The sequence below is a fragment of the Chrysemys picta genome, chromosome 1 (assembly GCF_011386835.1).
Source record: "Chrysemys picta bellii isolate R12L10 chromosome 1, ASM1138683v2, whole genome shotgun sequence".
NCBI lineage: Eukaryota > Metazoa > Chordata > Testudines > Emydidae > Chrysemys > Chrysemys picta.
This window is the reverse complement of record NC_088791.1, coordinates 137,260,316-137,286,207: the sequence shown is the minus strand read 5'-3', so window position 1 is coordinate 137,286,207 and position 25,892 is coordinate 137,260,316. Positions and strand designations below refer to the sequence as shown.

Here is a 25,892-nt window from a genome sequence, read left to right as displayed (position 1 = left end):
GGTAAGTCGACCTAAAATACGCAACTTCAGCTATGCTATTCACGTCGCTGAAGTTGCGTATCTTAGGTCGACCCCCCCGGGAGTGTAGACCTAGCCTTAGAGGTGCCCAGGAGGGGGGTTTAGTTTTCCCAGGGTACTGGGTCGGGCTTGAGCAGGTTCTGGTTTTTGTTGGTAAGAGGAGCCCAGCTTATGTTGCTGCTGACTGCATCTGGCAGAATGGTTCCAAACAGAATAATTCATACATCATACGGATTCCCCAAATCGTCACACCAACTCATCACCACTCGTCCACCTAGACTAGCTTCACTGCTGCCTCCCTCTGCCCATCCACACGAGCCACTCCCACAGTGTGGCCTGCCTATCCTTCCATATCAGTCATACTTTCAACTACACTACAGGGCCTTTCCACCAACCCCACTCTAAGGGACACCGGTACTGAGGGAATTAGTTCTCAGCCTTCTATTTACTCCTGGTTAAATCAATGTCTAGGCTTTACTCTGACATAGTGTGTGCATGTGTAGTAATCACTCCCTGTACCCATAGCCTGATCTAGCACACCCACACGGACGTTTAAACCAGCTCAGAAGGGCAGATCAATATATGGGCTCAAAGCTCTGTGCGTCCGTGACCCTGAAGCATATCAGTGTCCTGGCATCATTTTATGCAGACTCAGATGATTCTAGACTTCATAGTCCCCTCAATGAGTCGCTGAACTAGTGGGATAGGGTGGACAGTCATCGGCCCTTGACCTGCTGCAGAAACCTTCCCCCGGCTCCCTTTCTCTGGTTAGTCACTCTGCTATCAGCCTCTGACCTGAGTGGGAGGAAGAAAGAGAAAGGATTGGCGCTTCATTAAAACATCAAAACTTTACCCCTTTATTTCCATTTGTCTGAATTTTCACTGGTGTTAATTTTCTTTAGAAAGAAAAATAGGACCGAACAAATTCAGCTCTGGAGTAAATCCACAAAAGTCAGGGAAGTCACCAGGGATGAATTTTCCCCACTGTTGTTTTAATAAATACACCCTTTAATAACACTAGCGGAGCTCCCGCTGTGTCTCCTGCTGCCATGAATGGTGATGCAAGGAAGTAAAGAATAGAGCAGACATCTTCCCACAGAAGCAGTAGCAAACCCAGCAGAAGCCTTGAAGCGAGTGAGCCTAGGATGTGGGTTTGTAAATACTGTTCTAGCAGAGTCCACCTGGCCACTTCCCAGTGGCAGTCATATGCCGCCTGATTTCTACCCTTTGGATTAAAAGCAAAGAGCCAGATACAGACACCATAACAGGGAGGGACATGGGTGGTGCTTCAGAATAGACTGAGAGCAAGGGAAGAAGTAGAAGAGCCAGAGAAGGAGAGGTGTAGAGCAGGAACACATCCTTGTAGTCTGAGTCTGCTGGAACGCAGCTGTGAAGAGCACAACTTTCCTGTGGAGCTGTGTCCTCCTCCTGCCTCTCATAGCTGGAACCGCTGCAATGATGTAAGAGCCCTGGTTGTTTCATGTCTATATGCTGATTAGTGGGGAATGTGTCAGAGCGGGGGAATTCTATAGTGGCAGCTGCCTGTTATGGGATTCCTGGGACCAAAGGGATATTTCCATAGGGTGTTTGATCTACCCTGTTTCATTCAGTCCCGGGCCTCCGTTTGCTGCATTGCTCTGGCTAGCTGGAGTTCCTTTGGCTTCCCACGTCCTGGGAAACCTCGCATATCCTGCCAGGTGTCTGTGTGTGTTTCGCTCGGACCTGCCAACGTTCCACACACTTTATTGTGGTCCAGGAAACATTCTATTTTGGACTGTGCTTTTCTTCCCAGTGCCACAAGTCACCATTTAAATCTTCAACCGGGACACTTAGATGCCGCAGCTCAGCAAGTCTTTTAGCCAACTTTAATGGGAACGCGAAGCTTAGTTCCACCTGCTTTTCATGGTCCTGCTATAAGTGATTGGCTTTGTGTAGTTGCGGTCGCCCTCTGGAACACCCCTAGAGGCAGACTTTTGTGTAAATCTGAACAGAAATACAGCTCTGCTTGCATTATAGAAGAAAAAAACCACATTGGGTCTCAGCCAGTGCAGGATCATTTCCTACCGTGCGTCATCTGGCATATTGGCCAGTCTAGTATTAAATGTTCCAAGCGCTGCTACCCCTTCCCCTGGGAGACTACCACACCACCTGCTGTACCTCACTGTTCGGTAAGATTCTGCTGATGTTCAGTCTAAAAGCTCCTTTAATAGAGTCTTGCATGGTTCTAATACTCTTAGCTTTGACAAGTTGCCAGCTGTCCCTTATGAGTGCTAATGCTCACTTCATCAAAGCAGGATTCAGATTGACCGATGAAACACGCTTACTAAGAACATAAGAATGGCCATACTGGGTCAGATCAAAGGTCCATCTAGCCCAGTATCCTGTCTTCTGACAGTGGCCAAAACCAGGTGCTCCAGAGGGAATGAACAGAACGGGTAATCATCAAGTTATCCATCCCCTGTCGCCCATTCCTAGCTTCTGGCAAACAGAGGCTAGGGATACTAGCCCTGCCCATCCTGGCTAATGGCCATTGATGGACCTTCCTCCATGAATTTATCTAGTTCTTTTTTGAACCCTATTATAGTCTTGGCCTTCACAACATCCTCTGGCAAGGAGTTCCACAGACTGACTGTGCGTTGTGTGAAGAAATACTTCCTTTTGTTTGTTTAAAACCTGCTGCCTATTAATTTCATTTGGTGCCCCCTAGTTCATGTGTTATGAGAAGAAGTAAATAACACTTCCTTATTTACTTTCTCCACACCAGTCATGATTTTATAGACCTCTATCATATCCCTCCTTAGTCGTCTCTTTTCCAAACTGAAAAGTCCCAATCTTATTAATCTCTCCTCATATGGCAGCCGTTCCATAGCCCTAATCATTTTTGTTGCCCTTTTCTGAAACTTTTCCAATTCCAATATATCTTTTTTGAGATGGGGCGACCACTTCTGCATGCAGTATTCAAGATGTAGGCGTACCATGGATTTATAATTCTCTTGGGGAAAATGCCATGAGATCTTTGAATGACATAGGTAGCCAAGAGTAGGACCTTGGTTTTACATCTCATGCTAAGGACTGATTCAATAATGATGTGGGGGGAGGGAAGAGAGATTCCAAATAAACGGAGGTCACAAAGGGATTACGTGATCCAGCAAATCAATGCAACAGCTCCTGTTTGCACATTTGCTTCCCACAGAGAGAAGAGGGCCATGAATGCCACCACTGTAGCAGAACAAAAAAACCTAGCACAAACAGAGAAAGCCATTCTCAGTTCAGCTCTGTAGATACTGGCAACAACTGGATGCCAGTTCCTGAGGCTGATGCCACACAGGATACCAGCTCACTCTTACCTGGGTATTAAGCCACAATGTAAAAGCTGTCATACTCAAACTGACCAATGGTCCAGCTGCTCATATACCTGGCCTCCTATAGTACTAGCTTAGGCCAGTATCCCTCCTACTACCCCAAATCTATCTATTGGCCCTTCTAGTCTGGTAGATGTAACTGGGAGGCATTAAGGCTAAGAGAAGCGTCATCAAATCTGATGCTTCAACATAAGCCTGTGTGTGAGAAATAAAACTAACCCATTATACAGCACTGCTCAATTGACCATGTGTGTTCTGCCTGTGTGTTACATGTCTTCTCTTGAAACATCAAGTACCAGCAACTGTCAGAGACAGGTGACATGAGCAGATGGACCCGTGGCCAGAGCTGGTACAGTAGATGGCAGGATACTGGACTAGATAGTTCAGAAGTTCCCAAATTATGGTCCATCGAGCACTTTTTGGCAATCTGTGGAGAGCTGACTGCTCCAACGGTGCTGGCTCCTCCTTCTTTCCTGCTGCTAAATTGCATTAAAAGTCTTAGAGTAAACACAATGAATACTTCCCTAGTGCTACCCAGGTAAAACGATGGCTGTAGTTGCAACCAGGGTGAGGAGGAGGTGGCTGGCATGATGGTGAAGGAGAGGTCAGGTGGTTCCCGTCCGTTGGTGAGTTGGAGATTAGGTGTCTGTGAGGGTTTTTTTTTTTTGTGAGATGTGTCCCAGTTTTAGGTATGACAGCTATAACAATGGCATACAATATCAGTTGTATTAAACCTATGAATGGTTTATGTATGATTGTGTCCTACTCCATGGGGAGGGTTACCACAGCTCCTCCAGGAACTAAAAACAGTGGGAGGTGATTAAGGCGAATCACTGCGAGAGAGTTGCCACCCCCTGGAGTGGTTTGCTTCGACTGGTTCAGGCTGTGTTTTCCAGAGACTAGGAGACAAAGAAGGGCCTTTTGGTATAAGAGAATGAGCTTGAACTGACTCAGGACCTTCTTTCTGGTCCAGCAAACAGGGCCTTCTGTCCATGGGGAAGGGTTGGAAAGACTGCTGTCTACTACGGCCCCATAAGGCTGATGGGTGACCTCTGGTGAGCTGTTAGCATGTCTATAGGAACTTTGATTGTTTCTATGTTTTCTCTGTAATGTTTTGTCCTTAAGAATAAAGGTGCTTGCTTAGAAAGAGCAGGGTGGTAACTTGTAACTGCCGGCAATACGCTGGTCATAGCCCTTGGGGAGAAAGCATAGCGCCGGCGCTAGCCTGTAGGCAGACTGGCTTCTGGGGTATCATAGGGCAGATTAGGTAGCAGGGCAGCTTTAACCCCTCCCCCCCAGTCAGAAAGGAGAGAGATGTGGGTCTCCACCCAAGAGAGGTGATGGCTGAGAGTTGGAAACCTTAAGTGGGTGCCCTTATGGGACACTGGAGGGGGAATACAGGTGCAGTTACCCTGACACTGTGACAGATGGTTCCCATACATCAGGTGGCAGGATGTTGGGCTACACAGACCAACTGTAAGATCCAGTATAACAGGAGGCCAGATACCAAACCAAACAAGCCAGGGATGAAAGGCAAGCGTGGTCCAGAGGATAAGGCACTGGACTGGGACTCTGTAGACCTGTGTTGTATTCCAACCTTTGCCACCGACCTGCTGTGTGACCTTGGGCAAGTCCCTTACCCTTGGTCAGCTTCTGTTTGCCCTCCCACCCTATGCCTGTCTTGTCTGTTCAGATGGTAAGCTCTTTGGGGTAGGGATTGTCTCTTACTATAAGTTTGGGCAGTGCCTAGCACAATGCCCCCCACTGACTGGAGGCTTCTAGGAACTACTATAGCACAAATAAATAATAATAATGAATAAGAGGAGGGGTTTAGGTTTATTAGGAGCTAGGGGAAACTTTTGGGAAAGCGGGAGCCTATACCGGAAGGATGGGCTCCTCTAAACCAAAATGGAACCAGATTGCTGGCACTTAACATTAAAAAGGTCGTAGAGCAGTTTTTAAACTAAGGGCTGAGGGAAAGCTGACAGGTGCGGAGGAGCATGTGGTTCGGACAGAGACATCCCTTAGGGGAGGACCTATTAATGGAGATTCTCTATGTCCTAGTAAGGAGGAGAGGATGGAAGGTGATAAAATACAGATAGGATCTGATGAGAAACAGTCAAATGAAAAAAAGTCCCATTTAATTACATCATGTAATGACAGACAGCTAAAAAGTGACAAGTTTTTAAAGTGCTTATATACCAGTGCTAGAAGTCTAAATAATAAGATGGGTGAACTAGTGCCTCGTATTAAATGAGGATATTGATGTAATAGGCATCACAGAAACTTGTTGGAATGAGGATAGTCAATGGGACACAGTAATACCAAGGTACAAAATATATCGGAAGGATAGAACAGGTCGTGCTGGGGGGGGGGGGGAAGGAGCATAAACTCTGGTAAATGAAATGTAAAAATATAATTAGGAAGAACAACAAAGACTCAAAAAGTAATATTTTTTTTTAAATACATCAGAAGCAGGAAGCCTGCTAAACAACCAGTGGGGCCACTGGATGATTGAGATGCTAAAGGAGCAGTCAAGGACAATAAGGCCATTGCAGAGAAACTAAACGAATTCTTTGCATCAGTCTTCACAGCTGAGGATATGAGGGAGATTTCCAAACCTGAGCCATCCTTTTTAGGTGACAAATCTGAGGAACTTTCCCAGATTGAGGTCTCATTAGAGGAGGTTTTGGAACAAATTGATAAACTAAACAGTAATAAGTCACCAGGTCCAGATGGTATTCACTCAAGAGTTCTGAAGGAACTCAAATGTGAAATTACAGAACTACTAACTGTAGTTTTTAACCTATCATTTAAATCAGCTTCTGTACCTAATGACTGGAGGATAGCTAATGTGACCCCAATTTTTAAAAAGGGCTCCAGAAGTGATCTCAGTAAGCCTGCCTTCAATACCGGGCAAACTGGTTGAAACAGATAGTAAAGAACAAAATTGCCAGACACATAGATGAACATAATTTGTTGGGGAAGAGTCAACATGGTTTTTGTAAAGGGAAATCATGCATCACCAATCTACTAGAATTCTCTGAGGGGGTCAACAAGCATGTGGACAAGGGAGATCCTATGGAAATAGTGTACTTAGATTGTCAGAAAGTCTTTTACAAAGTCCCTCGTGAAAGGCTCTTAAGCAAAGTAAGGATAAGAGGGAAGGTCCTCTCATGGATCGGTAACTGGTCAAAAGGTAAGAAACAAAGGGTAGGAATAAATAGTCAGTTTTCAGAATGGAGAGAGGTAAATAGTGGTTTCCCCCAGGGGTCTGAACTGGGCCGAGTCCTATTCAACATATTCCTAAATGATCTGGAAAAAGGAGTAAACACTGTGGTGGCAAAATTTGCAAATGATACAAAACTACTCAATATAGTTAAGTCCCAGGCAGACTGCAAAGAGCTACAAAAGGATCTCTCAAAACTGGGTGACTGGGCAACAAAATGGTAGATGAAATTCAATGTTGATAAATGCAAAGTAATGAACATTGGAAAGCAAAATCCCAACTATACATATAAAATGATGGTGTCTAAATTAGTTGTTACCACTCAAGAAAGAGACCTTGGAGTCATTGTGGATAGTTCTCTGAAAACATCCACTCAATGTGCAGCGGCAGTCAAAAAAGCGAACTGAATGTTGGGAATCATTAAGAAAGTGATAGATAATAAGACAGAAAAATATCATATTGCCTCTATATAAATCCATGGTACACCCACATTTTGAATACTGCGTGCAGATGTGGTCGTCCCATCTCAAAAAAGATATATTGGAGTTGGAAAAGGTTCAGAAAAGGGCAACAAAAATTATTAGGGATATGGAACGGCTGCCATATAAGGAGATATTAATAAGACTGGGACTTTTCAGCTTGGAAAAGAGACAAATAAGGGGGGATGTAATAGAGGTCTATAAAATCATGACTGGTGTGGAGAAAGTAAATAAGGAAGTGTTATTTACTCCATCTCATAACACAAGAACTAGGGGTCACCAAATGAAATTAATAGGCAGCAGGTTCAAAACAAACAAAAGGAAGTATTCTTTTCACACAACGTACAGTCAACTGGTGGAACTCCTTGCCAGAGGATGTTGTGAAGGCCAAGACTATAACATGATTCAATAAATAGCTAGATAAGTTCATGGAGGATAGGTCCATCAATGGCCATTAGCCAGGATGGGGAGGGATGGTGTCTCTAGCCTCTGTTTGCCAGAAGCTGGGAATGGGCGACAGGGGATGGATCACTTGATAATTACCTGTTCTGTTCATTCCCTCTGGGGCACCTAGCATTGAACACTGTCAGAAGACCGGATACTGGGCTAGTTGGACCTTCGATCTGACCCATTATGGTCATTCTTATGTTCTTATGAAAGCTAATCACAGCTAGGGCCTTTCTCTCTTATAGAAACTATGCAATGGCAATACCAGCTCAACTCTTCTACCCCTCCTCAGAGACAGTCTGCATCCAGGTCAGCAGAGGTCAAGGGGTCCCAGTCCAGGTGACTGTAACTCTACAAACCAAAACTGGGAATCAGACACTGATCACACGATCTGTCTACCAGCCCAGCTTCTTTGACTGCACCAGCTTTCAGGTGAGCAACAGAGACACCATGCACGGAATCTGCAGCCACAGTAACATGGGGTTGGGAGAACACCAGCTAGGTTCTTCTGTTGCTGGAGGAGGTAGGCGAGGATTGTATATGCGGATACCTCAGCCTTCCCCATGCACTCCTGCTTTACAAGTACTGAGCCTCCCTGCTCCTCCTGACAGCTGTACCAATGCACATCAGTCCTGCACTGCAGCCCCCTGCTATTACAGTCCTGAGCTCCTGACCCACCACTGCCAACACCCCTTGATTCTGCTCTGAAGCACTGTAGTGGTGTTGTGGTCGTCCCTCCCCCTCTGGGTAGGAGGGAGGCCACACCACCTCACGTGATCACTGGGATCACTGCCTAGTATAAGGGAAATTAGAAGACCAGATGTTAGCATCCCAACCATCCTAATGGGGTGGAACCCCAAACAGTCTATAGGCTCTTGCTCTCAGGCAGGGCAGGGTTAAGGAGCAATCTATGGGCTCTGGCACTCAGGCAGGGCAGAGCAGTAAGTAGTCTATGGGCTCAGGCACTCAGGTAGGGTGGAGCTCCAAACAGTCTAGGTGAACTTTATTTAACATAGAAATAGTTAAAGAGTTTGAGAGATTAATACTTCAATAAGACAAACAATAGAAGCTCCCAGCTCTTCTCCTTATATTATCTGTTCTTTTTATAGTATGGACAAAGTATGGCACCTGATCCCTTGAGTTAAAGGAAAATCGCTGTTAGCAACAAAATGCTCATGATACCAATTGAGAGCAGTTCTAACTCCAGCCAGCTGAGGGCTGTAGAGGGTACACATTTTGCGTATTACACCCATATCGGCACCCACTAGATAGTTTATTACGCTACAGGAACAGTTTCTTCTGAAACCTGTTTGAACATTTTAGAGCAATTTCTACGGATGTGGAGTTGTAACTAACTTTGCCCTTTCAGTAACCATGAGAACGTCTCAGCAACAGGAACACAGCTGCTTTCATTTATTCCAGTTTAGTCCATGTGCTTTCAAACCAGAACCTGGTAGCCCCTTAGTTGCTGGACTACATTATTGCACAAAGCATGTAATACAGAGAACAATGGTGTAATAAACTGGTTCTATGTATGTGTGTGGGAGTGAACTGGAGAGAGAGAATCCTACCCTCTGTTGGATGGAATCAGAAGGTCCTGCATTGTGTCATAGGCCCTGCACTGCATGCAGCTAATGAAGATTTTCCTTTAGCTCAGATTGGAGCAGGAGGATATGATTTCTATCCCTGATGCTTCTGTGAAGTTCCAAGGGCCCCGGTGTATATCATAACGATGACTGTTATTGGCAATAACCATCCCTTATTCCCATCTCTGCAGGACCCCAAAGGGAATCGCATTGGTCAGTGGTTGAACGTGACCCCATATCAAGGCATTGTGGATCTATTCTTCCCATTGGCTGCAGAAGCACCTTTAGGAGAATACACCATCAATATGCCTGGCCTCAAGAACAGCTTCAGTGTAGAGGACTATGGTAAGGGCCATTGTGGCAGGGATTTGAAGGGAGTAGGGAATGAGTGTGTTCCTTACAGACCCCTCCATCCCATGCCAGAGGGGTGGGACCTTCCAGATGTGGGCAGGTAGCTATTTGGGTGCACTAGTGGCTAGCGATGTACAAGCAGATACGCTGAACCCAGCATTAGTTCTCACCCTTCCTCACTCAATCCCATGTCTTCATTCTCCCACTATTGGAGCCCGCAGTTGTGCCCTGGAGAAGACCTCTCTCTCCTGGGAGTGAGAAGGGAGATCTTGCTCATTCATTGACCCATTCACTCCCTCCCGCTGCCCTTTCTCACGCAGACAGGCACTTGCTCTGCTTCCCCTCCTGAGACCCGCATGCTGGGCCTGAGAAAAGACAGGGACGTCTGTCCCATCAGGTCTGCCCATCTCTCTCTTGCTTGGGCACATACTGCTGTGGGATCCCGTTGGGCCTTGCTGGGGAGAGAGGTGAAAAAGGAACTCGTTCTCCAGGATCCTTGAGGATGGGGTGGGAGGGGAAGCCCTCTGAGTCAGACCCACTGGCCAATTCACTCTGCTTCTCTTGCTTCTCGCAGTGCTGCCCAAATGCAGTGTGTCGATTCAGATGCCCCCTGTGATCACCATCTTGGAGGAGAAATTCCATTTGCAAGTCTGTGGCACGTGAGCTGAAGTTAACATTTTCCTTTGGCTAAAGCTGCCCAATGAAAGGCTTTGAACACCAGCACCCATCAAAACTAAAGGCTAGAATAGTCCCTGCAGCACCCTCCCACTGCAGCACCCTGACATTCTCCATTCCGCCTTGCAGTTCTTTGTCCGTGGTTCCTAAATCAGGTAAGCCCTAAAATACAGAGGTGCATCCCCCACTGAGGGACGTTCCCTGCAGCATTGTACCCCCCAACAGCATACTGGGGCACTGGAGTCAGTACTGATGCAGGTGGAAGAGCATCTCCTACCCAGTCACCCAGCTCACTCCCTGCAGCACAGCACCATACTGGGGCATTGGGGTCAGTGCTGACTGAGAGGGGAGAGCACCTACTATTGAGTCACCCATGTCACCGTCTGCTGGCTTTTTCCATGCAGCTTTTGCATCATTGCCTTCCTCTGACCCTGCTTACCTTTGAGATATGATGAGAGTGCATGGCTGCCGGCCAGGGCCTTTGGCTGATGTTTGCTTGCCCAGCAGGGCTGTTGATTTGAGGTTATCTGTGTCAATGAGTCTTGCTGTTCTTTCGCTCTTCTAAACCAGGTACACATATGGGAAGTCAGTCCAGGGCAAAGTGTGGGACGTGGTGTGCCACAAGCCAATACAGTATAGTTGGAATGTCTTCAAAACAAACCGGGATATTTGTCAGGAACATTCTGGCCAGGTGAGCACAGGTAGTAGTGGTGCAAACACAGTGCCTCTGCCAAAGAAAGAGAAAGGGACAGAGGGGGGGGGTGTCATTGGGGAGGGAGAGAATTAGTGAATGGGGGGGTAGGAGAAACAAAATCTATTAAGCTGTGACACTTCCAACCTGGTGGGATTTCAAGGGAAATCCCTGAACTCATGAGTAGCCCCACTGACCATTGTTTATAGCCCAGAAGAGGGACCTGGTCATCCAGGACCAGGAGAGTTCATCTGAGAGTCAGTTCCCGGAGATTTAACGACAAAACAGATACAAGAATGACCTGTGCCAATGCAAGCTCTACTCACCCACACACTGCCCACATCCATGCCTCCACCTTGACCTGGAGAGACCATGGGTCAGCCCCCCAGCTGGTGTCAATTGATATATGCTGATTCACAGCAGCAGAGGTCTTGACCACATGTCCTGAAGGGAACTTAGTCTTCAGTCTCTATGACCCACTTACTTCTCACTCCTGAGGGCCTCAACCACTGCCAGCTGTGACTCATCACAAACTTTGCCTTCTAGGGTGAGCAAAATGATTGATTTACACATTTTTAAACATGTCCGGCAAACATCTTAAAGATCAATCCTGACCTAGGGAAAGGAATGATGCACTCAGAGGGATGGTGCCCAATGTCTGGCTAGTGGCATCTCAGTGAACATGTAAGACATGAGCTAAGCATGTGGGATTGTGTCTCCCGCTAGTGACTAGACCAGACAGAGCACATGGACAAGGGGGATCCAGTGGAGATAGTGTATTTAGATTTTCAGAAAGCCTTTGAGAAAATCCCTCATGAAAGGCTCTTAAGCAAAGTAAGCTGTCATGGGATAAGAGGGTAGGTCCTCTCATGGACTGGGAACTGGTTAAAAGATAGGAAACAAAGGGTAGGAATAAATGGTCAGTTTTTAGAATGGAGAGAGATAAATAGTGGTGTCCCCCAGGGGTCTGTACTGGGCCCAGTCCTATTTAACATATTCCTAAATGATCTGGAAAAAGGGGTAAACAGTGAGGTGGCAAAATTTGCAGATGATACAAAACTACTCAATATAGTTAAGTCCCAGGCAGAATGTGAAGAGCTACAAAAGCATCTCTCAGAACTGGGTGACTGGGCAACAAAATGGTAGATGAAATTCAATGTTGATAAATGCAAAGTAATGCACATTGGAAAACATCATCCCAACTATACATATAAAATGATGGTGTCTAAATTAGCTGTTACCACTCAAGAAAGAAACCTTGGAGTCATCGTGGATAGTCTCTGAAAACATCCACTCAATGTGCAGCGGCAGTCAAAAAAGTGACAGAAAATATCATATTACCTCTATATAAATCCGTGGTACGCCCACATCTTGAATACTGTGTGCAGATGTGGTCGCCCCATATCAAAAAAGATATATTGGAATGGGAAAAGGTTCCGAAAAGGGCAACAAAATGATTAGGGGTATGGAACGGTTGCCATATGAGGAGAGATTAACAAGACTGGGACTTTTCAGCTTGGAAAAGAGATGACTAAGGGGGGATATGATAGAGGTCTATAAAATCATGACTGGTGTGCAGAAAGTAAATAAGGAAGTGTTATTTACTGCGTCTCATAACACAATAACTAGGGGTCCCCAAATGAAATTAATAGGCAGCAGGTTGAAAACAAACCAAAGGAAGTATTTTTTCACACAACGCACAGTCAACTGTGGAACTCCTTGCCAGAGGATGCTGTGAAGGCCAAGACCCGGGGTGGCCAACCTGAGCCTGAGAAGGAGCCAGAATTTACCAATGTACATTGCCAAAGAGCCACAGTAATATGTCAGCAGTCCCACATCCGCTCCCCAGCCCCCAGTGCCTCCCACCTGCCGGCAGCCCCCACCAATCAGCACCTACTCCCCTCCTTCCCGCAATCTGCTGTTTCACATGCGCAGGAGGCTATGGGGAGAGGAGCGAGGGCATGGCAGGCTCAGGGGAAGGGGCAGAGGCCCTGGGGGAAGGGGTAGAGTGGGGACAGGGATTGGGGCAGAGCAGGGGGTTGACAAGTGAGCACCCTCCAGCACATTGGAAAGTTAGCATCTATAGCTCCAGCCCCAGAATCAGTGCCTAGGTAAGGAGCCGCATATTAACCTCTGAAGAGCCGCATGCAGCTCTGGAGCCACAGATTCGTCACCCTTGGCCAAGACTATAACAGGGTTCAAAAAAGAACTAGATAAATTCGTGGAGGATAGGTCCATCAATGGCTATTAGCCAGGATGGGCAGGAATGGTGTCCCTAGCCTCTGTTTGCCAGAAGCTGGGAATGAGCGACAGGGAATGGATCACTTGACGATTACCTGTTCTGTTCATTCCCTCTGGGGCACCTGGCATTGGCCATTGTCTTACAGGATACTGGGCTAGATGGACCTTTGGTATGACCCAGTATGGCTTTTCTTATGTTCTTATGTTCTTATAAGAGCTTGTTATTTTCACAAAATGAAGGTGTCCCTGCAATAACTCAAGTGGCTGGGCCTAGGGCTTGGGCTTTTGGTACTCTAGCCCCTAGATTCAGTCACTGCTGGTGGGCCATGCTGGGATTGTTGCACTCATGGTTGGTTCATTAAGGCACTCTCCTGTCTCCCAGATGAACAGGGAGGGCTGCCTCGCTGCAGTGGCGGACACTAAGGTCTATAACCTGACTCTTCAGAACAGTTACCAGTTCAGTCTAGATGCTGTGGCTTCCCTGGAAGAAAGTGGAACAGGTACAAGGATTCCAGACTTGGAGGAAGGGCTCTGATTCTCCACTGATGGTCTCTTCACCTAATGTTTTTCCTCACCCTGCATATTCTCCCACAAGGCTCCCCAGGGAACCAAGCTTGTTCCCATTAAAGCCAATGTGAGTTTCGCCATTGACTCCCTGGAGAGTAGGACTGGATCAAAGCCTGCAAAATGGAGAGGATGTTTCTGCTCAGACAGAGGTGTTGGTTCGTTTACTTTGGGTGCATTAGAAATGTGCAGGAAGCTAGGTCAGGTCTGGCTGGATTCTTTCATTCTTTACTGTAATCTGGGAAAGGTGTTTCGGCATGGGACGGGGAGGGAATGGGTCAGGAGACCCATGATATTTTCAGCAGTCCCACACACTCCTCAGGCATTGGCTGTGCGTTATTTGAGAGCTTGCATTTTGCCTATCCCTCCCTCCCCGCCCCCAACACAAACAATGCAGGATTGTTCCCTACAGGCTGTTCTCCGGGGCTTTGTGTGCTAGTTCTAAATGTCCCTAGCAATGGGGCGTCCACCCCTTCCCTTGGGGAGGCTCCTTCTCCATCTCATAGACTCCCTCACTGGTCGAAAATGTTTCCTGATTAGCCAGCCTAGAATCTTCCCTACTTGCTCAGTTTCATCCCATTTCATCTAACTCCCCTGCTTTGAGCCCCAATAATGAACTCCCCTTCCTTCTCGAGGCTTATACCCTACAGATCTGTGTCACTGTCCAGGCTCTATCTCTGCTGCCTTGTGAAAATGACTCTCAGGTGTGAATGGAGAAGCCCACAGACCATCTCATAAACCATGATACCAGGTGCATCTAATCTGACTGCCTTCTCTCAGTCACATGATGTGCACCCCCACCTTCTCTGTTCTCATAGGGTTGGAGTTCAACGCCACTCAGAGCTGCAGGGTAACTTCATCCGTCATTACGCTCCAGTTTTTGGATAATAACATCTACTACCAGCCAGGAGCACCATACCATGGGAGGGTAATGGGAAGATACTAGGAAAGGAAGAGGAAAGTCCAACCTCAGAGGCTAAGGGAATGCCGTTGTCATGAGGTCCTTAAAGGGGGTCACCTTGCTCTGAGCTGCCACAGCCCCCTTGTGTGTAATCTCTCTCTTTATCTCTTACTCTCTCCCTCGGTGAGGATGTTAAGGCTGGTCACATTATTTAGAACTGGTGGGGGTGGGTTAGGGATTTGTTCTTGGGGTTGTCAGCCTGGGTTGGGGATGGGGGCAGAGGGAGAGATCAGCTGTTGGGGAGGGTTATGGGGCTTGTTGCAGGGTGATTCATGAGCTGGGAGGGGGTGGCTGGTCAAGTCTACACATTTATATGCCTTGCCTCCTTTCTCTCTTCTTGCAGCTGAAGCTCAACAGTGCCAATGGGATGCCCTTGAAGAACACAGAGGTTTTTCTCGCTGTATACAGGGGCAAAATGCAGTCTGAGACCTACCTCAATGACCACACAGGGGTGACCTCTTTCACCTTGGACACTTCACCATGGAGGGACAGCGACAAGGTTTCATTACACGTGAAACCCGGCTTTTGAAGAATAATGTTTTGCATTTATATGGGGCTGTGCAAGCATTAACCGGTGATCCCCACAGTGAGGCAGGCCAGTGTCATTAGCCTCATTATACAGAGGAGGAAACTGAGGGGCAGAGCGGTAAAGTGACTTGCTGGAGGCTATAGAGGAAGTCCATGGCAGGGCCAGCATTAGCACTGAGTAATTCCTGGCCCCTAGTTCCATGTGCAGTGCCGTAGGCCAAGCTGTCTCTAAATGGGAAGGCATCATTAAAACTAGGGTTTGGGGTAATGTGTCATGGGAGGATGGGGGGAACACAACATCTGCTCCTGCAAGTCAGCGATTTGGGGGCATCCAGGTGGTGACTCCTGGGCTGGCATGGAAGGGCTCTGTGAGTTTGGCCAGCTGGAGAGATTAGAGAGAACTGGACTATCCTGCATGGGAAGGGGAGACAGGGAGAAAGGTGTGAAATGATGAACAGGGTAGAGGAGGCCCACGGGTGGTACAGTCTATGCCGTCCTTGTAACAGCAGAACAAGGAGGCACTTGGGACGTAAGACGCAGAAGGCGTAGAACACAGCAGAGGCAATGATTTTCTTGGAACGTCTGGTCAGACTGTGGAACCTGCTGCTGCAAAGTAGACTCGAGGTAAAGAGATCCGAAGCCGTCAGTGAAGGAGAGGAAAGGTGGCTCTGTGGGTAAGTTCTGTTTCAGGATTCAGGAGAGGGGGGTGCAGTTCCTGACTCTGTTGCAGACTCCCTCTGTGGCCTTGGGGAAGGCACTAAGGCACCTAAATACTTTCAAGGATCTGAGCCTAACTCCCATTGATTGCCATGGGAGTTAGGCACCTAAGTATCTTCAAGGGATCTGGTCCTTAACCGCTCTGTGCCTTGCTTCCCCATCTGTAAAAGGTGGTAATAATTATCCTTTCTCCCATCTTTTGGCTGTTTCAACGGTAGACTGTCAAAGGCAGGGACTGTCTCTTATTCTCTGTATGCCCAGTGCCCAGCACAATGGGGCCCTGATCTTGGTTTGGGGCCCTGCTAGGTGCTAGTGTAATACAAATATTAATAAAGTCTCCAGCAAATAAGAGCATTTGAAGAGCTGCCACCAGGACAAAGGCTACCAGGACTGTCATGCCTCATGCTTTAGTTTGTAAAGTGATCACTGGCTGATGCCACAGGAGTGCTGAGGTCAGCGTTTGTCCAGGTGAAAGAGCATTGCACGGAGACATGCATTACAGGTGGCTTATACCTTCCCCATAATCATCCAGCCTTGGCCTCTATACACAAGACAGGAGTAGAAGGACCAGAGGTCTCATCCAGTAACTCAGGAGGCAGGATACCAGAGTCCAGTGGTCTGATCTGTTCCAGTGGGAGGAGGGACACTGCCATGGTACAGCCCATTGTGGCAGTAGGCTAGATACCAGCCAGATGTGGATCAGCTTGTTGAACAGGGTTGTGTGGGAAATGCCAGCCCTACGCAGAAGGGCGATGATAGACCCACAGCCCTCCTTCCAGCCTTGTCAGGTGGACATCTAACCCTGATACTGGGAGGTACCTTCAAAGCACACCACTGCCCTTTCTCTGTCCCAGGTGAAGTCCATGCTGGAAAGCCCAAGGCACAGCTTTACGAAGGTGGTCCCATCTTACAGCACGGCCTACCGCTCACTGAGGCCCTTCTATTCCTCCAGCAACAGCTCAGTGAAGATCCACCCCACACAGGGCATGCCGCCTTGCGGGGACGTGCAGCAGGTCACCGTTCACTATAACATCCTGGCAAAGGAGCTGGAAGAGAGGGCTGCCCAGGTGCAGTTCTAAAACCTGGTGAGTACACAGAGAGGGGCAGTGAGCAGAGGTGGGGGCACATCCCTCCCCTGGGGATTTTCCAGTGACTGCCTCAGCAAACCATGGAGATGAGAAACCCTCAGCCCACTTCTGTGTATGTTTCTTCTCAGGTCTTGGCCAGAGGATCCCTTGCTCTTCACGGCCAAAGTACAGTCCCTCTTGCTGCCCAGCTAGGTAAGCTCCCAGCTACTTTCTGGGTGACAGAATAGGGAGCTTATAGAAAATAACCCTCCAGCTGTGCCGTCTTAGTTATTTGGAAGGAAAGGGCAGAGATCAGAGAGTCTGAGACCAACAAAAGAGAGCAGGGAGGCCATAGAAGTACAGGAGTGAACAGCAAGTTACAGGTGCGTGCAGTGCCACATGGCAGCAGAAATATCCTGTCTTTGTTTCCTTTTGTTCTCTTCTTTTTCCTCCCCGACCAACATGTGGGACCCCGATCCTGTTAGATCTCACATTCAAAGCTGCCATGGCTTGGGTCAGTTCTTGGCTGGGAGCCCTCCAAGGGAAAAGGCAGGATGATGTAGAAACTAGTGGGGGTGACTCCTTAGGGAGCACTCTCTTATCAAGTCTGTGCTGACCCCAATGCCTCAGTGTGGCGCTAGGGGGTGCTGTGCTGCAGGGTGGGGGGACTCAATAGGGGGGCTCTCCCCTCTGGGTCAGTATTGACTCCAATGCCTAAATGTGGTTTGCCATTTGGCATAGTGATAGCCCTTCAAGGAGCAGTGCACAGCCTTGTACAGGAGGAAATGGAATTAAGTTTGGCTGAATCATTAGCATTTGAAAATTGCATATTGTACATGCACAGCAGATGTTTTTGCTAACCTAGTTGGATTCACACTTAAGGAAGACCCCAGTGTGCATTTGCAGGCAGCTCTCTGAGTGCGTAGTGAACAGCCTACTCCCTGAATTGCCCCCACCTGGCAGGACAACAGGGATCCTCCTCCTGCGATTTTCTCCACCTAAAAACACTCCCTTTGCCTGGGGAAATGTGCCTGTAGCTGGTAGCTAGGAGGGCCAGCCAGTATGTTCCTAATCTCCTCAGGAGCAGAGTTCATCTACAGCTCCACAGGAGTTCAGTCAGTCAGGAGCACTGCAGAACTGAAGCATGTTAGGAGAGCCCTACTGAGATCCTAAGCTCTGCAGGAGCAGTGCTAACCTGCAATGTTGTGTGACGAAGTGGGAATGTTCTATAATATTTTTATGAAGCTTATGTGTGCCTCAGTTTCCCCTATGTGCTGCAGTTACCTACTGGGTGAAAAGGGACTGTGTGTTCTCAAGGCAGGCTAAGACCTATGGTTCCATATCAATGGAGCTCTTAAGAAAACAATGGTGAATCCAACTGCCTGGATATGGACACCTAGCAAGCAACACCATGGAGTGATATGGATTCCCCACCTCGCTGCCAGGCGGCTGAGCCACATCTCCCAGCTCAGGATCAAAGGACTGTGGGGTATGAGGAGGAAGTGAAGTGTTGGCTGCGGGAAGCAGTCCGGGTACAATGGAATTCGGACAAAGAGAGATCACAGGGACAGGGCTTTGGGCTCTGTGCTGACCAGGATGGACTGTGCTGTGACTTTCTTTGCTCTGTAACCAAGGACTTTCTATGCTGTGTTCCAGTCCACTAAATTGGACTCGCCGAACAGAGATCACTGTGTGAAGCAGGGGTGCTGAGGGACCAGAGATCCAGCCTACGGAGGCAGTTAAGCCGCATGGTCTGGCACACTGAAGGGCTCCTCCCAGAGGCTGTTCCAAAGTGGGGGGACATAGCACCCATCCTGTGGAACTGGGACACTTTGTGGAACTCAAGTTTCCAGGCAAACTGCTGCAAATGGGAGGACAGCTCCCCTCTACTACTACAGGACTCTATCATGCAAGTAAATGGCTGGCCACATACTAAACCAACCAAGAGCAGAACAGCTAAGGAGCTCCACTACTACAGAGAATAGGAACTCTATATGAGCGTCACTTCACAGCCATGGAGCACCTGAGCTGCGCAGGATGGGAGCAGGCAGGTGTTCTCTTGTGCAGCTCCTATCCTGATTGGCAGCATCACTTCTGTGCAGTGCCACTACAGCTGAGATTAATAAATGTGCATGTTCTGTTTGCCATTTATTGCAAGGCAGCAGAGCTTCCAAGCTATTTTTATGGTGACTGAAGTTTCTTCACTTGTGTTTTCTTTTCCTTTTTAAAATACATAGGCAATTACATGCAAAAAACAACGTTAAGAAACACTAAGGTCACAAAGGGTAGCACTCGAAAGTCAGCAGGGACAGAAGTTAAGGTTGCCCACATACACTTAACTCTGCCCCCTGTGCATCTGCATTACGATACAGACTTCATCATGTCATACACAAATACATCATGTACTATTTTTCAAGTTGCATATATAGAGTAACCTACAATTTTCCTAACAGCCTTCGTTGTTGCCAATCTCAAAAGTTCAAAAATCGTGAGTCAGTCCCTCCAAAGTCATGAAATTGGTCCCAAAGTGTATAAACTGCTAATCCAACTCTCTGCATGTATTCTCCGAGGAAACATCTCGTGAGATACTACAATAAAAGAGCACTGGCCAGAGTCTGCAAAGGAAATATACCCTGTTATATGTATTCTACTTGATTATAAGAAAATTATTAACAGTAAACCTTAGAGAGAAAAGAACTTGCCATAAAAAAGCATAGGACACTAAAGTTATACAGGATTGTGATGACTAAAGTTGGATGACTATTACAAAAATGTTCCAGGAATATTCACTAGGGGTTTTTAATGAATTGGTTTCAGCTGTTCATATGCCCTTGTTTGTGTTCACTTCCCATGAACGTCCCAGCAAGCAAGTTTCAAAAGCAAATTTTAAACAAATGCAACAAAATTTGTCATTTCAGGCATTTGCGCCCCAGCAGAGTTATGCTCACGCAGTCAAGCAACTTGTGTCCAACCAAAATAGCTCCGATTTTGAATGTCTGATACTTACAGTGGATTGTTACAAATGCTCTGCCGGCCAATAGTTATTCCCAAGAAGCTATTTGGAGTTAAAATAAATTCAAGAAAATTGTGATCTCTCTGTGGACAGAAAAAGGTGACACTTGTTGAATAAATTATTATTTATGGATTCCTTGCTCAGCTCTAATTATGGCAGTTAAATCAGAGTAAGCATACAAGGACTAAAACAATCAATAAAAGATTCTACATGTATCTATGTTTATAATAAAAATTGTATGATGGTGTATTGTATTGGAAATCATACATGATTATGTTATTAAAGACTGCATTAACATATACATGGAATGAGGCAGATAATATATGGAGATTATATACCTATCTCATAGAACTGGAAGGGACCCTGAAAGGTCATTGAGTCCAGCCCCCTATCTTTACTAGAGCAGGACCAAGTACTGATTTTGCCCCAGATCCCTAAGTGGCCCCCTCAAGGATTGAACTCACAACTCTGGGTTTAGCAGGCCAATGCTCAAACCACTGAGGGATGGGGGAGTGGTGTGTGTGTCAGGATGGGAACTTTTCTCCTCCATGTATTCTGGGGGAGGGGCATTCTCCTTCCTCTGAAGAATCAGAAATGGTCACAACTGGAGGTGGGACACTGGATAGGGTGGGCAGGTGCTCGGAGTGGCACTGAGCATTCTGTCACTCACAGGTACTTGGCTGGTTCTTGCTCACATGCTGAGGGCCATACTGATGGCCATGTGTGGGGTTGGGAAGGAATTGTCCCCCAGCTCAGATTGGCAGTGACTCTGGGGGTTGTTTTTGCCTTCCTCTGCATTATGTGGGTACAGGTGACTCGCCAGGATCATCTGGGTGTGTCTCACTAAATCATTTCCCCACCATTGCAGGGGCCTTGGGCACTAGTGCACCTAAACCCCTCGTATTCTCTGCCTCTGACACAATAGTTAGTCTCCTGAGGGCTGTGGTACTTTGATTTAATTGCAGTTGTTGGGCTTGGTGTGTGGGTGCTGGCTGGCGTTTAGTGGCCTGTGGCATACAGGAGGGAAGACTGGATGATCTCATGGTCTCTTCTGGACTTGAACTCTGCATACAACTGTAGTGCTGGCATTTCCTGTCTTTTGCACACTCAATGGTCCCTCAGCACAGTTTTCTGCCTGTCTATATTCAGGCATTCAAGTTAGCAGCATATAAGGCTGAAGATTCCATGGACCAAGTCCAGGGGTGTTATGACCATTTGCACCAGCTATGTGCTGAGGCCTGAGCTACAACCAATGGTGGAGCCATAACTGACTTCCCAGCGTGATAATGGTTTCTTTAAACTTTCCTCTCTCTTTTGGATCTCCTTCTCCATGCAGCTCAATATAAAGGGACCTTCAACGTCAGCCTTCCTGTCAACGCCATCTCGCCCTCAGCTACCATACTTGTTTACTCTGTTTTCCACCAAGGCCGGGTGGCTGCCGACAGCACCGATGTGAAAGTCTCCAAGTGCTTCGGGAACAATGTAAGTCGGGAGTGCAACACGGGGAAGGGAAGCACGTGGAATGGACAATTTGTTGCCTGTCACCTGCCTAGGAAAGAGGGTCACCACAGGGAAGATCCAAACAGCCTCTCTCCTCCCTGGTCTTTCTCTCTCCGTTTGCTGAGTGCCTGCCCCTTGTGCCATTCTAGGTGAAGCTATGCTTCTCAGAGAAGATGGTTCTCCCAGGATCAGCTGTCTGCCTCCAGGTGAAGGCCGCCCCGGGCTCCCTGTGCAGCGTCCGTCCTGTGTACCAGAGCGTCCTTCTAATGAGGCCAGAGGCAGAGCTGTCCAGGGCCAGTGTGAGTCACTCCAATGCTGGGGAGGCTGAACTGCACCAACGTTAGAAATATTTCAGTGTCGCCTTTGGCTGCAGGCACTGAGGATTCTGGGGCCACATACGTCACTAGGCATGTGACTAGGGACATGGTACAGCCTGATCAGACTGAAAAAAAGCTAAGCCCAACCTTCAACCCAAATCCAACCCCCCAGCTTACTCCTATGGAGAGATCTTATAAAAGAACCATCCTATGGGATTTAATTCCGCATTCTACAGAGAGGCTGTCATCCTCTGTTACATTCTGTAGGCTTTAGCAGAAGGACTGAACCCTATTTTGTTTCATCCTTATTAAATGCTATAGGACCTGGTCATTAGAGCACAGCCAGAGTGGGACCCTAAAGGTGGAAAACTCTGTATCCTGTTCCATTCAGGTGCCCCCAGCCTGGGCTGGATTGGAAACTATGCCCTAAACACCAATCTCAAGCTCTCCTGAGCCATCCAATCGCCCCTCGCCTGGGTTGGAACTGGGGCCCTGCCAGTAAAAGGGTTTGTATATTCTCCCCCTGACCTGAGACTGGGTTGGATCTAGTGGTGACAGCTATGTATCCTATTCCCTGATCTCTCGGAGCCAGGCCATCCCCTGGCCTTGGCTTTGGGGATTCTGGATGAGTTGTCAGTTAAATTTGAATGCCTTCGATGGAGTCCGAGCTCATGCTATGGCCATAGGAAAGATCAGCTTCTCCCGGTTTGCATTAAGGTCTCAGCTTTGACCTATGAACTCGGTGTGGTCATTGTTACCATAGCCTGGTCCCAGATGGACTCTCCCACCCTATCCTTAGAGTGTGAAAGTTTTCTGCCTCTTCACCCTAAGAGGTCTGTTTCTACCTGCCTGTGTGTGTGTCCATCCCTGTCTCCAGGTATACAGTATGTTCAGCTATCCCAAGGAGTACCTCTACATCATCAGACACAGTTACAATGACCCCTGTGATGGTCACAGGCATTGCAGGAGGAGTCCTGAGGCTTCTGCTTCTCGAGGGACCTCTAGTTCTCCTTATCGGATGACTGAGACTCCTACAACTCCTTCTACAACTACTACTCCACCCTTCATGCATGAATATTATCACACCTATTCCTATGCTGTATCGCTACCTGATCTATATGAACTTTTGAAGGTAAAGTCTCTTCCCAACCCTCAACTGGTGTCCTAGGACCCCAGAATCTCAGACTCCAGACTCCCAGATTGTGGCCCTTCCCAACCCCCAGACATCCAGTCTCAAATTCTCAGATCACTTGCCTCCCAAGTATTTAGAACTTCAGATTCCCAAATTCCCAGTACCCTGGATCCCAAGCTCCTGGACTCAGATCACTGGAGCCCCACACTCTCAGCTCCCTAATACCCCAGAACTCCAGACCCATTGTCCTACAGACCTCTTGAACCTTAGATTCCCCAGCTTCCAGTTCCCCCGTATCTCAGTCTCCTAGGCCACCAGAACTCAAAGTGCCAGACCTTCAGACTTCTGGACAGGAGGGAGGGAAGCAAGGAAGGCTGGGGTGTAGAGGAGAGAGAGAGAGCTGGAGAGAGAATGAATATAGAGGTAAGTGAAACAGATAAGGGAGAGTAATAACAGCTGAAGGATGGATCAAGTGAGAGAGCACAAGTCTGAGAGGTCATATGGGAAACAGATTACAAAGGTCAGGCTATTGCGATGAACATGTATGAGTTTATGTGTGAGCCACTGCACTCTGTTGACTGCAATGAGAACTATTCATCTGTGTATCATAGGCACTATACAGCTGACAATTGATGGGGATTCTCCTTCATTTTGAGTGGTCAAGGCCTGGACTTTTGGCATGGGCTGCATGCAGCTGGGGAGAGGCGGGGTAAGTTTCTGGTGGTGTGGAAGTGGATGGCCTGGAATACACACGCCTGGGGAACCGGGGCAGGGCTCCAGCAGCAGGGAGGAGGATCACCTGGTGAGTGCATGGCCAAGGGAGGAGAGTCTGAGAGAAGTGGCAGAAGAGGGAAGGGTTTGGTTAAATGACTGGGAAGTGGGAGGGGTCAGGATCCTCTGTCTAGAAAACAGAGAATAAGGAAAGATCAGCACTTGGTGGGAGTCTGGGGTCCTTTGGGGGAGGCAGAACACAAAGCAGCTGTAAGGAGGCTGGGTCCCTCGGAGGGGAGTATGGGCATGTGTTTGGGTGCTGGGTTAGGAGCAGGTGTCTTGTTGAGAGAGACAAGGTTGGAGGAGGTGGGGAGTGCTTTCAGGGGGTCCTGGCTCGAGCGGAAGGGCCTATGAAGAGATCAGAGTGGGAAGAGGGAGAGATGGGGAGCTGACTACAGGTCACTAGCACCCCAAGGGTCAGGGTGTGGCATGCCCAGTGCGTGTGATGTGGGACAGCGCCATTAGCACTAGAAAAAGCAGTGACTTTATTTCCCCCAGCTGAGTGTGCCCTTGACCCTAGTGATGCCTTCCAGCACTGACTAGTTATGTACCTCACCTTAGCTATGGTGGTACCTGTGAGCCACACTTCGGGCCCTGAGGCGGACGTGGTTAAGAACAGTAACGAGCCAGAAGGCAATGAGGCAGTGCAGGCAGGCGCCTGGTTCCCGGAGACCTTCCTGTGGAGTCTGGTTCCCATCAAGTAAGTAGCTGTACTGCCACAGGCTGTCACCTCTTCAGACCTCACAAGCCCCCTCAGGCTAACAGGGCTTGGATGGGAGCAGAGGCAGGGGAATGCTGCTGCTGCTGCTATGTCTCTTGAGAGGAAGGCTGGTCTTGTGGTTGAGGGAGTAGCTGGGACTCAGGAGGTCTGGGCTCCGTTCCCCTCTGTACAATGGGGCTAACAACACTTCTCTGCTGGATCTGTTTCGATTGTGAGCACTTCAGGACAGGTGCTATCTCTGCTCTGTGTGCTCCAGTGCCCAGCACCGCAGGCCTGGCTGAGGTTGCACTTGTCATCTGCACGTATCCCAGGGAGCGAGCCTGAGAGGGGAGACTGCTCCCAGCCAGGATTTTCAGTTGAGGCCTTGGTTGGAAGCAAATTTCTGTTTGCAAAATGTTTGCATGTGTCTCCCATTCACTGTCCTACCCAGTCCTTTCTCCAACCTCTGTGCCCCCCACCCGCAGTCCCAGATTCCTAACCCTCTGCATTTCTCTCAGCCTCCTATCCCCCTCCTCCAGACCTCCACCTCTGCTCAGGCCAGCAGCTGCAGCCGCACAGCCTGGGCTGAGTATCAGCTCAGTTTCTTTGTGTAAATGTTAAATATTGCTCTATGTACATGGGATATCCGGTCTGTGGGCATCTGGCCCAGGCCACAATCACAGCTAAATGGTCCTTGGTGGGTGGGCCCCCCTTGCTGAGAGCCTTCCCACTTCCTGTCTGCCTGTGGGGATGTCTACACTGGAGCTGGAGGTGTAATTCCCAGCTGGAGAGACATACCCGCGCTAGCTCTGATCGAACTAATGTGATAAAATGTGCAGCAGCAGGAGGGGCTAGCCGACATGAGTACTTACCTAGGGCTTAAGGTGCTAGCCGCTCCTGCTGCTTGCTCTGTGGTGGCTATGCTGTTTTAGTGCAATGGCTTGATCAGAGCTAGCATGGGTATGTCTCCTCAAGCTCCAACTCCAGTGTAGACAGACCCTATGGCTTCTCTTCACACCCCTGCTCTGTGTTAGTGTGGAGTATGTACACTCCATCACAAGCTCCTTACACTTTGTCATTTCCCCACTAAAACCAAACAAACCCCATAATACTTAAATACACCTCTTCTCAGTGAGGCCAACAAAACTAACGTGGACTTTGGAGGCCAGGCCATTTTGGAGATATCATGAGCCAGTAAAAATCAGGGATATTTTCCAAAAAGTCAGCTCCAGGGGTGTTATTTTTGAAACACCATCACTTCCTTTCTGATTCCCTTCCTGTCCCCATCAAATCACCCAGAAAACCCTAGGATGAGATATAGCATGTGAAATTTCAGAGCAGCTGGTTCTTTCGGGTGAAGTGAAGGAGCTGTTGAAAATCAAGCGTATAATGGAGTACTAGCCTCAGTCTTAATTATCAAGTGGCAACTGCCCTCATAACCTTACACTCCCTCCACCCCCGCCCACTGTAGTGTGTTGGCAACAGTGGGGTGCTGATGGGACACGGGGTTGCACAGTCCCATTCGGAACAGCACCTCTCCTTT

At 48.1% G+C, this 25,892-nt stretch overlaps 2 protein-coding genes across 4 annotated transcripts in view; both read left to right on the top strand.

Moving 5' to 3' along the window:
* Nucleotides 1-1,286: 1,286 nt before the first annotated feature.
* On the top strand, nucleotides 1,287-21,257 carry LOC135981559 (alpha-2-macroglobulin-like protein 1). Of its 3 annotated transcripts, XM_065584619.1 has the most exons (6): nucleotides 1,287-1,478; nucleotides 7,781-7,967; nucleotides 9,313-9,466; nucleotides 10,047-10,302; nucleotides 10,718-10,838; nucleotides 13,462-14,834. In XM_065584619.1, exons 1-4 carry the CDS (start codon nucleotides 1,474-1,476, stop codon nucleotides 10,133-10,135), a joined length of 435 nt encoding a protein of 144 aa, XP_065440691.1. In that variant the 5' UTR covers nucleotides 1,287-1,473; the 3' UTR covers nucleotides 10,136-10,302; nucleotides 10,718-10,838; nucleotides 13,462-14,834. The 3 variants fall into 3 exon arrangements, with proteins under 3 accessions (XP_065440691.1, XP_065440693.1, XP_065440687.1); XM_065584621.1 differs by lacking the exon at nucleotides 10,718-10,838 and having other exon boundaries at nucleotides 14,462-14,828; XM_065584615.1 differs by lacking the exons at nucleotides 1,287-1,478; nucleotides 7,781-7,967; nucleotides 9,313-9,466; nucleotides 10,047-10,302; nucleotides 10,718-10,838 and adding exons at nucleotides 14,948-15,103; nucleotides 16,802-16,934; nucleotides 17,066-21,257 and having other exon boundaries at nucleotides 10,960-13,579; nucleotides 14,462-14,571.
* LOC103306219 (alpha-2-macroglobulin-like protein 1) overlaps nucleotides 17,018-25,892 on the top strand; it is a 31,728-nt gene continuing 22,853 nt past the window's right edge. Inside the window, exons 1-5 of the mRNA XM_065552311.1 lie at nucleotides 17,018-17,129; nucleotides 21,266-21,411; nucleotides 21,579-21,728; nucleotides 22,624-23,587; nucleotides 24,211-24,349. Of these exons, the coding sequence (XP_065408383.1) occupies nucleotides 17,018-17,129; nucleotides 21,266-21,411; nucleotides 21,579-21,728; nucleotides 22,624-22,914 (699 nt within the window). The 3' untranslated portion in view covers nucleotides 22,915-23,587; nucleotides 24,211-24,349. The remainder of the gene's footprint in view (nucleotides 17,130-21,265; nucleotides 21,412-21,578; nucleotides 21,729-22,623; nucleotides 23,588-24,210; nucleotides 24,350-25,892) is intronic.